The 12,226-nt window shown below is 39.9% G+C and overlaps 2 protein-coding genes across 6 annotated transcripts in view; one reads left to right on the top strand and one right to left on the bottom strand.

Moving 5' to 3' along the window:
- pdzd7a (PDZ domain containing 7a) overlaps positions 1–4,914 on the top strand; it is a 28,743-nt gene extending 23,829 nt beyond the window's left edge. For all 4 annotated transcript variants that reach the window (XM_053621009.1, XM_053621011.1, XM_053621008.1 and 1 more), the window contains exon 18: positions 3,648–4,914. In XM_053621009.1, the coding sequence (XP_053476984.1) occupies positions 3,648–3,797 (150 nt within the window). In that variant the 3' untranslated portion in view covers positions 3,798–4,914. The remainder of the gene's footprint in view (positions 1–3,647) is intronic.
- A 1,422-nt stretch (positions 4,915–6,336) lies between these two features.
- The window catches only part of lzts2a (leucine zipper, putative tumor suppressor 2a), a 48,450-nt gene continuing 42,560 nt past the window's right edge, over positions 6,337–12,226 (bottom strand). For both annotated transcript variants that reach the window (XM_053621014.1, XM_053621013.1), the window contains exons 2-5: positions 11,135–11,665; positions 8,854–9,405; positions 8,305–8,574; positions 6,337–7,737 (exon numbers count right to left, since the gene is read on the bottom strand). In XM_053621014.1, the coding sequence (XP_053476989.1) occupies positions 6,976–7,737; positions 8,305–8,574; positions 8,854–9,405; positions 11,135–11,638 (2,088 nt within the window). In that variant the 5' untranslated portion in view covers positions 11,639–11,665 and the 3' untranslated portion in view covers positions 6,337–6,975. The remainder of the gene's footprint in view (positions 7,738–8,304; positions 8,575–8,853; positions 9,406–11,134; positions 11,666–12,226) is intronic.

Genomic DNA, 12,226 nt, shown 5'->3' with positions numbered 1-12,226 from the left:
ACTCAAAAGAATTAGCTACTGGCCCCCACAGCAGGAAAAGAATGTCACACTGTGCTGCTTTTGGCTGGAATTTTCTAGTTCTTGTGTGCTGTGATACAGGGAATATCTGTAAATATAATGAAACTTGTAAGCATCTTGTTACTGGGTTTTTTCTGTATATTCTCAGAACTTAAAGCTTGTGTAAAATTAGACTAAAACACCTAGCCAAGGCATGCCCAAAGTAAAATTAAAGCTGTTGTTGAACCATTTGGAGTACATGCATGGTTTTGGTCACTTTTGAAGGGTGGACTAAATATTTTTACATCATTGGATTGTTTGGACTGTTTTTGTCAGGATGTTATGGATCAGTGGATTACTATGAGGCTTCATATGAGGTGAGTTGCCTCCATTTCGTAAGTGTTTGTTTGTATAACGGAGGTCTGACAGAGACGTTGATTGTAGCTGCTGTTGTGATTGTATCTCAAAACGATTTATATCAATCGAATCGAATCACAAGAATCTTAGATTTTCAAAGATACGAGTACCTCCGTACACACAGAAGCTGTGTAGATAGCATAGATTTGCTCATAACATGGTGACAGAGCACTGGCGGGCCGTTGGAATTTTAACAGTATAAAGTATACAATGGCGAGATAATAGCTGATAATCTCTAAAAATCATTGATATTAGAAAACGTTTTATGATAAAACAATAGTTTAATCCATATGCTTACCTTGAACAACAAACGCTCTCGGTTGGCATAGACGTGCAGTTGCTACACAGACACCATGGATTTTGCCCCACTCTCGCCTCCTCACCTCTCTGATCATCTTCATTTCGATGTACATTTTGAGTAATGTCTTCTATATCAGCTTAGGTTACGTTCGAGTTTGAAAAGGCTGAAGACATGTATATATTGCTGTAGGGTCACTGGAGAATCAAGACCGTTGCAACCATTTGACGTCACAACCCAGAATGCATTGCGACGTAAACAGCAATACCGACCTACAAGGGCAAGGATTTTTATTTAATTTAAAAAAACCTGACATCTAGAGTGTTTTTGTTTAGCGGATTTATATAGCGAATGTCAGCGTTAATCTAATAAGCCACACAAGTCTTCATCGTCAGGGTTCCATTTAAAATTGAAATAGCATATTTTTCTTTCTTAAACGTTTTTTATTTAATATATTTAATAAAGATATTTAAATATGCTGATGATTATTGTACTGTGATCACCCATATAAAGCTTGACTATAAAGAGTTGTTTTTTTTTTTTCATATAGCTTTGCTAGCGTTCATCACATGACTGTGTAAACTCTATAAATGATGCATATTGAATGTGCTTGTTTTCAAATGGACCCATAATAGACACTGCTAGAAGCTGTTGTTCTATCTGTAAAGGAAGTGCATGTTTTCACTTAACTATCTCTGAAGCTCTTTTTCTGTTATTTTTTTCCCCCTCATTATTTAACGAGGACCCTGAAAGGTTCAGACACAGCCCTGGGTGATGTTACTATTTAGAGAAACTATTTAGTTACAGTATGTGCTTTGGGAAGCAGCATGGAATTCTCAAGGAATGTATACTGCTATTTGTAATCATTAGATGAACCAGCAGAAGTAAAGAAATACTCAGGACAACACATATTACAAAATGTTCTTCCACAAGTAAATTGCAGTAGCATATTTCTACCAGAGAGGGCTTTAAATCAATGAATCCCTTATTTACTTAAACGTGTATTAGATGGATTATGGAAAATGAAAATATGATGATAATCACAGTGATCATGCTGATCTGTCTTTGGTCCATACTCACCTGTTTAACAGTTCATCCCTCCAACACATCTCACACACATTTTAAGCATGACAGTGTATATCCTGTGTCACTTGAATCTTTCGACATCTGTAATGCTAAGTGTTTTTCTAGTGTTAGCAACGCAGCATAAGGTTCTTATTTAAAACTATGCCATAAATGCAAGCCTACTGTACAGTAAATAGCACGGAGGGATAAACAAAATATGTAGAATGTAAATGGCTATAAAGAGTTATTACTGTAATTTAATGGATTTCAGACTGTTCGTTAGGTGAATGGACCCAAAATGAAAAAGCATCATATCTTAATTCAAACTGTTAGAGAGCAAAGAGATAAAGGTTAAGATGCAGTGTCATTTTTGAGAACATTGCAGTAAAGGAATTAAAATTCATATAAATAAATTTTTGAAAGAATAAAAGTGGTTAAATCTGGTTCAGGATGTGCATGTATAGGTATGTTAAGTAAATCTGTGTATGCATTTGTGTACATACGTACGTATAAATATGTATATATAGTTAATAACTGCAGAAGGAACTGTAACGTTTTTGTTAGACTTTGTATACATAAGGAAAATACAGAGGATCTTATGACTCGATTCGGCTAAGTTATCTGTACTGTATATATTTCTCCAATAATAAAAAAATTAAATTAAAAAATAAATCTGGTTCAGGAAAAGTAGTCTGAACTCATGTGGTTGTAGGATGTACGTTTTCTTTGCTCTGGTCTGTGGAAGTAAAGGTGAAGGGAAAACAGATCTGATCACAGAGGAAGGGTGCAGGGACATTTCCAAGCAGATGTATCCTGGAATCTAGCAATGACAGAAGAGGGCTTTTAGAGGTCTTGGCTTTGGTGTGTATGTGGTTATATGTGTGTGTGTGTGTGTGTGTGTGTGTGTGTGTGTGTGTGTGTGTGTGTGTGTGTGTGAGTGAGAGAGAGAGAGAAAGAAAAAAGAAAAAGAGAGAGAAAGAGAGAAAAAAAGAAAGCATGAGAGAGAGCAAAAGAAAGAGAGTGAGAAAGAAAGAGAGAAAGAAAGAGTGAGAAAGAAAGAAAGAGAGCAAGAGAAAGAAAGAAAGAGAGAGAGAAAGGGAGATCGAGAGCGAGAGAGAGGCAGAAAGTTGGTAATTACTGAACTTTATTTTTCCAGCAGTAAGCACCTCTAAATGATCCACTTGCATGTGTGAGTCTGCTTGTGGCCTTGAGTTCAGGGTGATCATCTCTCCACAGCACTGGTATAAAGCAGCATGGTCTGTGGGAGAGCCAAAGGGTCATGTCAGATTTACAGGTCTGCCTGATGTACAGGATCAGCAGGGCAGGCAGAGACAGATTCGATAGCCTCATAGATAGTGAGACAGATTAGATTGGCTCATAGTTTCATGAATACGTCATTAGGCACTGCGATCCGACCATGGAGACCAAATATTGAGATGAAACAGTGAGGCTTATGCGGTAAGAATATGTGGAGCAGGACATACCTCTTTTATGTACTGTGTTTGTAAGGTTAAAAATATTCTGTTTGTAGTCTTAGCAAACTCCTGGTGAGCTGTTGCTCAACGCACAGCTTGCTACGTCTGTGTTTTGTCTTCTTTTTGGTTACTGTGGATGCAGGTAAACACACAGAACTGAACTAATGAACAGGGGTGATTCACTGGGTTGGTTGAGCTCACTGACAGGCACTGAAGGAAGAGAACAAGGGAAATAACTAGGGGTTTGTCTTTCCTGTCATTCCCCATGCATCCTTGTCACTATGCTGACAGAAATATGCAGGGACTAATGTGCACTCATGGTAGAAGATAAGGACAGTAGAGGAACAAGTGAATAAATGCTTGAAACATACCTTTTTTCTCTCCTCTGTGTGTAGGCCGGATTTGAGATCGTGTCAATTGATGGAGAATCACTCCAGGGAGTCACACACCAGCATGCTGTGGACGCCATAAGGAAGGCTTTCAGCAACAAGGCCAAAGAACCCATGGAGTTTGTTGTCAAAATCCCGAAGAACCTGAAAGACTAAAGCAAAATCTGCTGTACTGTGCTGTACTATAGAGGCAAATTTACACCCAGAACTCAGTTCATACTGTACAGGCTCTGAACAGAACACATCTTATTATAACAAGGGAAGCTCCACGGAAAAGCAAAGCTGCCACTGTGTAATGTGAATCAGTTGGCTGAAGCAACACGCCCAAGGTGTGATGTTTGAAAGAGCGCTTTCACAAAGAGTTACTATGGATTTATAATAATTGGGCGTTTGGACCAAAGTGTTTATATCTGGAGAATCAATGACGATTCAGTGACAATGCATTATTATCAATGCTTCAATATGTTTATTTAATATCATATCTATTTCATATCTTTTCCATTCCTCAGCAGTGAAGAATTTGTGTGTAAATTTAGATATTACTTCTGCTAGTGCAAGAAGTACGTTAGCATGGATCGTCTACATTATAACACTACAACACATCCTTCACAAACAGGGAGTACAAAGTTCAGGAGCGAAGATTACACAAGGTTATGACAATATGAGATTTATACCGAGTTTAATTCACTATTTTAATTTCGTTCAATCACTTTTAATCTTTTCTGGTCCCTTGAGGCAGTGCTTTGAAGACATTGTGCATAGACGTTATACACACTTATGCAAAGACTTTGCCTGCAATAAAAGGTTAACACTAAGGCCTTTCTGAATGAGATTACATTACATCGTTGCAGAGTGCCTTACACGTGTGCATTACTAGTGCACTAGAGCATCTGAAATGCTCGGGGGGTCAAAACAGGTACCGAATGTGATTAGGGGTCACGCTGTCTTTCAGGGGGGCAGATTTGTTATCAAGTGATTTTATTACAAAAGTCCTATACCTTAATTAAAAAATAAAACTCACTTGTCAAAGTTTGTTCAGCAGTGTATCTTACATGTTTCAGTTTGTTTATAATTTGTTTATAACTCTTTCTAACAAGTAAAATATGTACATAATAGAAAGTAATAGCTAAAGCAATAATATCAGCAAGAACCAATCTGACTTGTAAGGGACTTATTTTTAATCAAAACCATTGTATTGCTTTTTACAGGAAATGTACAGCATGATAATATACAAGTGACTACAAAACACACACAAAACATGAATAAAAGAGAATGAAACAAATACATTGTTACTTTGCTTTGGTCTATTCCCAGTGGTTACACCTTTTATAGAGATGTTATGCATAAAAATTTGAATACAATACTAGGAATATTTACACGCGTGTATGAAATGGTATTCAGTGGAAGAACAAAAAAAAAACACTGGGAATAAAGAAACACCGCTGAGTGTATTCACAAACCATGTAACAGAGACATGTAAGAAAGCAAACAGTCTGATCAGGGAGAGAAAAGTATGCTATGCTATTGATTAAAGGGTATGTCTCACTCCTCAAAAAGCTAGATTTTATAAGATGACTAACACGTGAATTAAGCAAATGAAAAGTTTTATGGAAGTGATTTGACCAGAAGCAAAATTGCCCAGACCTTTTGATTAATACTGCTATTTGGCTTCAAAAAGTTTGGGAACAAAGGTAATAGAAACGTTATAACCGTGATGTATGTGGACTGATGGAGAATCAGTTGCAGTGAGCAGGAAGAATCAGCTGGAAATCAGTAAGAATGATTTTCCTAATAATAGAAATGGAGCTGCTAACTGATACGAATCATTGTTGCAAGAATTTGGAGAATGCTAAATTGGTAGTGATTGAGTCAGGCAGTGTCTGGCACTTGGTAGATGAATCTTAAAACACCGTTTCCAAATTTCCTAACATCAAAAGTCATAAGAGAGTCGAGTTTCCTAGCAGTCACTGAAATCTACATAGCAACAGTGTGGAAATATAAGCAGTCACTCTAAAGTGCCTTATGAAATGCTCATGGCAAATGACTCCACTGGATTTCTTTTTAAAGTGTGTGAGATAGAAAACTGTTGAACTGTTACCACAAAATAGGCTGTCACTATATATGCATATAAAAATATATCAAATATATTTAATTGCTACATATTTTAAAGAGTTTGTTCAGTAATAAGAAAAAAATAGTGTATATTGTGTATATACTGTATATTCCCTCCTATTTGACTATTTTCTTTAGGACTATTAGGATTTCAGAAGCTGTAGGCAAACCTAAACTAAGATCTATGAATACACTGTCTTGTCTATGCTGCTAATGAGAGCAATGGCTCCACCCACTGTGGATAGAGACACTGCTGACTAGAGCATATGTAACCTGCGTGATCTCCACAGAGATCACTAAAAATCTAATCTCCAGACAACCTGATGACAGAACATTACTGTATCATGCACACATGCTATTCACACTCTGTTGTATGCATCACAATATTGTGCATTGTGCAATCTATGAAGGAAGATGAAAGAAACTATAAAATATAAAATAGCATCATAAAAAAATAGCACTTCTAGTTAAAGTGATTAGTATTGAGGTGCTGAGCACCCAGTGAGCTCTGAGGACAGACAGGACAGATGCTATTCTCTGTCTTTGTGTTGCACCCTGGCATGACAACAGCCACTATACAAAAGATGGGGTTTTTTTGGGTCTTACTTACTGGTAAGAATGACTCCACACTAAAAGCAGATTGAGTGACAAGACAATGCACTTCAACTCTGTAGAACTTAACCATGCTGCATTAGAGTTCCATTAATATTAATGCTGATAGTAAGGAGTGGTGAAGTGGAGTCCATTAGTGAAGGTGCTCCTCTCCCATTAGTGCCTTTACTGTGTCTAACACAGTACATGATATCAGTCCATTACGGTACAGGAGCTGCGTATTCGGACTGAAATCCAGCAACAGAGACACTCATTTTATTCAGGAACTGTTTCACAAAAACCTTCTTTCCTCCATTTAAATGTGTTCCCCAAATTCACACATCAGTGTTGAAAAGACATGGCAATTGCAATAGTCACGAAACAGGATTTTTAGGAAGTGTCTAGGCTGCATATCCACCCTGGTTAGACTCTGAGTAGGTGCTTTGGTAAGCAGTACACTATAAAGGACACAGTGGAAGTCAGGCAGTGTTTGAGAACAATTTGAATTTTCTGTCTGTGGGGGAGGGGCGGAGATGGTGACTAGGTCATTTCCTCAAAACAGATTTGAGGGCACAGTGGAGGACGTGGAGCATTTAGCTTGTTCAGCAATTGAGAACAATCTGAATGTGCATTAGATCTCGGTGGCGGTGATTTCCTCAAATCGGATGTCATGGCGCATGTCAAACTCCTCCATGTCCCTGTTCTCTAGCTCTAGGCTCAGCTCCCTCATTACACGCTCCAGCTCCCGGTTGCGGCGGTACATCTGGATGTAGTTCTGCTGTAGCTGCTTCTGGTAGCGGATCACCTTGTCTTTCTCCTCCTGCCAGACACGGCGCTCCTCATCGAAGGCTTCCTGTTGCTCCTGTCCATGCCTCCTCTCCAACACCAGCTCAGTGCGCAGCTGCTCTACTTGCAAGTGCAGACCATGCAGAGCATCTGTACTCTGCTGCTGCACCCTGGTCACATCACTTTCGTACGATGGCAGCGGCTCCAGTACGTCCCGGAAAGCAGGGCTGTGGACTTGATTCAGGCCACCTCCGACACGGCTCTGAGGCAGTGGCAGGCTCATGCACTGACCCTTGCTGCTGGGTAATGCAAACATGTCTCGAAGTCGGTTTGACTCCATTTCAAGTCGGCCCAGTTTCTCACGTAGTAGCTCAGCCTCGCTTTTGCGGCGCTGCAGCTCGTTCTCACATACTTCCAGTTCGAGCATGCGAGTTCGTGCTGCGGCCTGGGCCTCGTGTGATCGTACCTGGCTAGCCTGCAGCTCAGAGTGAGCCTCTCGCAGCTGGGCCTTCAGGGCCACAATCTCAGCTGCCTTCTGGCCAAGGTCAGCCTGCACATCCTTCAGCTGCTGCTTCAGCAGGGAGATCTCGCCAGACTTTTGACACACCTGCAGTACAGAAACATTGTGCAAAATGTTTCATTTTCGATTCCTGAGTGAAACTGAAAGGGCAGTAATAGAGAGCATTAAATGTGTACTTGAATAGGCTCCTGATAAGCTGGATAGGCTCCTGTGTAAGGGAATGACTGTTTATAGCTGTAATATTATTATAAATAATAACACTTGTTCTGCAGATGTTCTACCACATATAATACAACTATGATTGGATAAAAAAAAAAGGATGGATGCTGTATTGTAATGTTATTGTAATTGTTGGGAAACAGCTGTTGTATAGGAGGAATAAAACAATTCTGGGCACGATGTTGCTGAAAATAAACAACGAACAGCACTCTGATTCACACCCATTATATTTTATCCCTTACATAACACACAAAACACATATGAACGATATCTTTTACATTGTTTTTTTCCCCAGCTTTTTGCCTGGTATGGTTTATCCTGTTTTAATGTGGCACCATAACTGAAGGGTGCACATTAAACATAGCATATTTACTTTAACACTATGTTAAGAGTTCATGGGTGACAAAAGAATTTGTAAGCAGTGTCTATTCTTACCTCCCACTTGGTCTCCTCCAGACGGGGGCCTAGCTGGTTCTGCTCCCTTTCAATGGAGGCACATCTCTTCTCCAGTGTCTCTCGCTCCTGCAGCAGCTGAGAGAAATCCTCATGCAGCTTCTTCTTCTCCTGTTGGAGCTGAAAGACTTGCAGCTGCAGGACCTGTTGGACCCGCTGTGTTTTCTGCTGCACCTGCTTCATCTTGGTTGCACAGCTCTGCCTGAGTTCCTCCATCTCCTGCTCACAGCGTTTTTGCTTCTCCTCGTACACCTAAACACCCAGAAAACAGAAATTCAGACATTTCAATTATACTCCAGAATCTGAGAGATTTATCTGTCAACTGTTTAATGATGTATTTGTAACATAAATGAAGAGATTGTAGCATATCATTTATAGCAATATATTATTATTATATAATATTAATTAGCAATATCATTTATTACTGTAAACAAGCTATTAACTTGTTCTCTATAGGTTGTATGCCAAGACTGTGTGTTTTTATGTTTTCTCTATTTGTCTGTTTGTGGTTTTGATATGTAGATCACATACCTGGCAGATGGCTGCCTCATTCTCATCCAGGTTGTCTCGAAGCTGCTGCAGCTCCAAGTCTCTCTCTCTCAGCTTTTCCTCTAGCTCACGAATAATGCTCTCATACCCCTCTGGGGGAGCAGGGGAACGCCCACATGAGCCACTGTCTGAGAGTGGCTGGCCTGTGCTCTTGCTGGATGAAGACCGGCCGCTGTCTGAGTTAGTGTGGCCGTGTCCTCCTGTGGGCCTTGTGGACTCTGTGCTTGTGGACAGTCCCTCACTCTGCACCAGGCTGCAGGCAGTGCTGCTGTATGTGGGCAAGCTGGAGAGTGAATTGCGGCCAGAGTCTGACATGCTGCAAGTCTGACTGTTACGAGCGTTGCGACCCCCGTTGTACGAATTGTGTTTCTCTGTGCACAGCATCCCTGCTCCTCCTGGAAGTAAAAGGTTGAGGCTTCCGTGGCTCTCAGACAGACTGCCCCCTGGCCGTGGGGAAAGGTACTGCACAGAGTTGCGGTTCTTGGGTACTACAGGCTTGAAGGCGGTTGGTCGGATTACGACTTTCTCCATATTCTGTAATCAAAAATGTCAGGTTAGTATGAGTGCATGACCAAATAGTGCTGGAGCACTTTTGATGAAGTACATAGCATATCTAGCATAGTTAGCATACATAGCATAGCTAGGCCCACTTGAAGGCCACCATGGCACTACTCTCGGGCAGTTATTTTCAGTCATACAAAACCTGGCTCCTATGTACTTGAGTGGGTAGAGACCCACTCAAAATGGATCAACAAGGTGATCCAAGGTTTCAAATGCAGATTTGAAGTGGCTGTTAAAATCTGACAATGTAAATAATGTGTGATCTTAACACGGGGAAAAAAAATCAGTTTGCTTTATTTACTGTTTCTTCATAATAAACAGCGAAAAAGTGATCTGTATCTGCACATGCATCAGGAAAGACTGATTTTTTATTTTTATTATTATTTTTTTTTTTACAGGAGGCAGGGGAGTTATATCATACAGATGTACAGCTGCCAGGTTGAAACTTACACACTCCTCTATATTCATATTTTAAGCAGTTAGCTGTCTCTGCTCAAACCATCTCTGTGTAAAGCCAGCATATAACATCAAATCAGGTAGCACATTGCTTAATTGCATGCCCACATGGAGTAATCACACTTAAACTGTTTTAAAAAAAACCAAACAAACAAACAAAAAAAAAACCTAGGTGAATACACAGAAAAGGCATGAATAAATCACTATACAATATACTGTATATAGTATATTTACAATAAGAAAAAACTAGCCTGGACACATAATCTGCTTATCACAGGCTGTCCATGCTATCCTTTTTTAATCACAAGGATAAAAACTAAAGCCCTATTCTGACACGATTCAATTTCCATGTGGACCTGGAGTAATTCCAACATTTGCAGGTGTTCCTCTGTGACTTTATTTCTGTCTGGATCAGTAACATTGGTGTTTTTCCCTCTTCCCCTGAAATAAATTACCTACTGTTTTTTTTTTTTTTTTTTTTTTTTTTACCAACTCTGATCATTTTAGTCCTGTCTGGAGAAACATATTTAGTCACCTAGAATGAGTATACACGTCCACAAAATCATGAATACTCTGGAGGTTTTATGATTCTCTAGCCATCATATCTTTAGAAAGTGTTAAACTGCAATCAAGTGTTGTAAATGTAGATGAATATGATTTTGAATACTGTGTGCATGAATATGATGTACTGATAATGAATATTTATTCAAATTTTTCAATATTTTAAACAGTAATGAACATGTAGTTTACTCGTTCTTTGCTGTACAGAGTGAGATTCTAACAGTGACAGTTTTATGAAATTCAATATTGTAATAAATACTGAGACCAATCTAGAAAAAATTAATAATACTGTATGAGAACATGATACCATTTCTGGCCATATCACCAAACTTCATGACCGAAAACTGTCTTATTTCACCCACAGATTTCAGATTATGAATTACATGTAGATGGATTTTAAGGTCACTCACACTGCCTGGACACCTAAAGATTTTTCTCAACCCTTATTGAGTGCCAGTGAGTAGAATTTGGATGGGCAACTGAAGTGAACAAAAGTCTAATAATGTATTGGCATTTTTGTCACAGCAGGTACTTCTCAGTCATTAATTAGTTGCCAATTCCACACTGCAAAAGCATCATTAAATGAAATTCAAATTTTAGGGATGATATGGATGTCCTTTTCAGAAGGACAGACCAACAGCCTTTTACAGTGTAGTAATTCTAAATAAAAAAGGCTGTAACTCACTTTCTCCAGCTTGCCTGAGACAGGGATGAGTTTGGGTGGAGGGCCTCCGATGTTGGTACTGTTCACAGTTCCTCGGCTGTCCTGTGTTTCTTCTGTGTCACTGCATGGGCTGCCCACTTTGACATGGTTATCATTCCAGTCACCCACCACCTCATCACTCATGTAACCATAGTTGCCATTGCCGGCAGTCATGAGGGTAGTGGGTTTGTTCTTGATAGGCAGAGGAGGCTGATTGTCGAGGAGCTCCTCCTGAGAGCTTGCCCTGCGCAGTGTGCCCTCCTGCTGCCGGAAACAGCTCGTGGCAGGCAGGGGCTTGCGGAGTCTGGCGCTGAAGTCACTGACAGCGCGGCAGTGGCGTTCCTGGTAAGTGCGCCCAGAGATAAGGCTGCTGACAGAGCCCATGGTGCCTGTGGTTGGGGAGTGTGATACAGGGTGGCACTGCTGAATATCAACACTGGACTCTGGGTGATCAGAGGGCACGGGCAGTCCCTGAACCAAAGCCATGGCGACTGTGCGCCCAATACACACACTCTGCAGAGATAGAAAGAGAGAAATTATAAAATAAAAATAAAAAAAACAGTGTAGAAACCTTTCAAGAATTATTTTTAGGAAGTTAAAACATATAGACCTGTGGACCACTGATCTGAAGGCTTTCAAAGTAATATATGAGCCTTAAGCATTCTTTAAGTTGGAATATAATCGAAATAAAATGATGGAAAAGCAGAATGAACTGGCTGTAAACTGGGTCAGATGTTTGCCTGTAAACGGTATTTAGTAGCATTGGTTATGTGGGAATCTATTATATTTACCATGCAGCTGTATGCACTAAGCGGTGTTGTCATGTGCAACCCATGAAATATTTTATAACATGCTCCCCCAAAAAGGGTTTTTGTGGTGAACAGGCAGTCTGATCTGGAACAAATCAAATTATTCTACATCAGCCTAACAGATCTGCTCTTCCTGTACTGTGATATGCAGTCATCTGTTTTATATGTTCTACAGCAAATGTAATGACATGAGAAGAACTTTACACAAACAGCTGAAACAATCCTGAGAACTATGTGTCTCTTTGACTTTAGTTCCAAATAATAG

This window comes from Ictalurus furcatus, chromosome 3 (genome assembly GCF_023375685.1).
Source record: "Ictalurus furcatus strain D&B chromosome 3, Billie_1.0, whole genome shotgun sequence".
Lineage (NCBI taxonomy): Eukaryota > Metazoa > Chordata > Actinopteri > Siluriformes > Ictaluridae > Ictalurus > Ictalurus furcatus.
The sequence above is the reverse complement of the archived record's forward strand: the minus strand, read 5'-3'. Positions and strand labels throughout refer to the sequence as shown.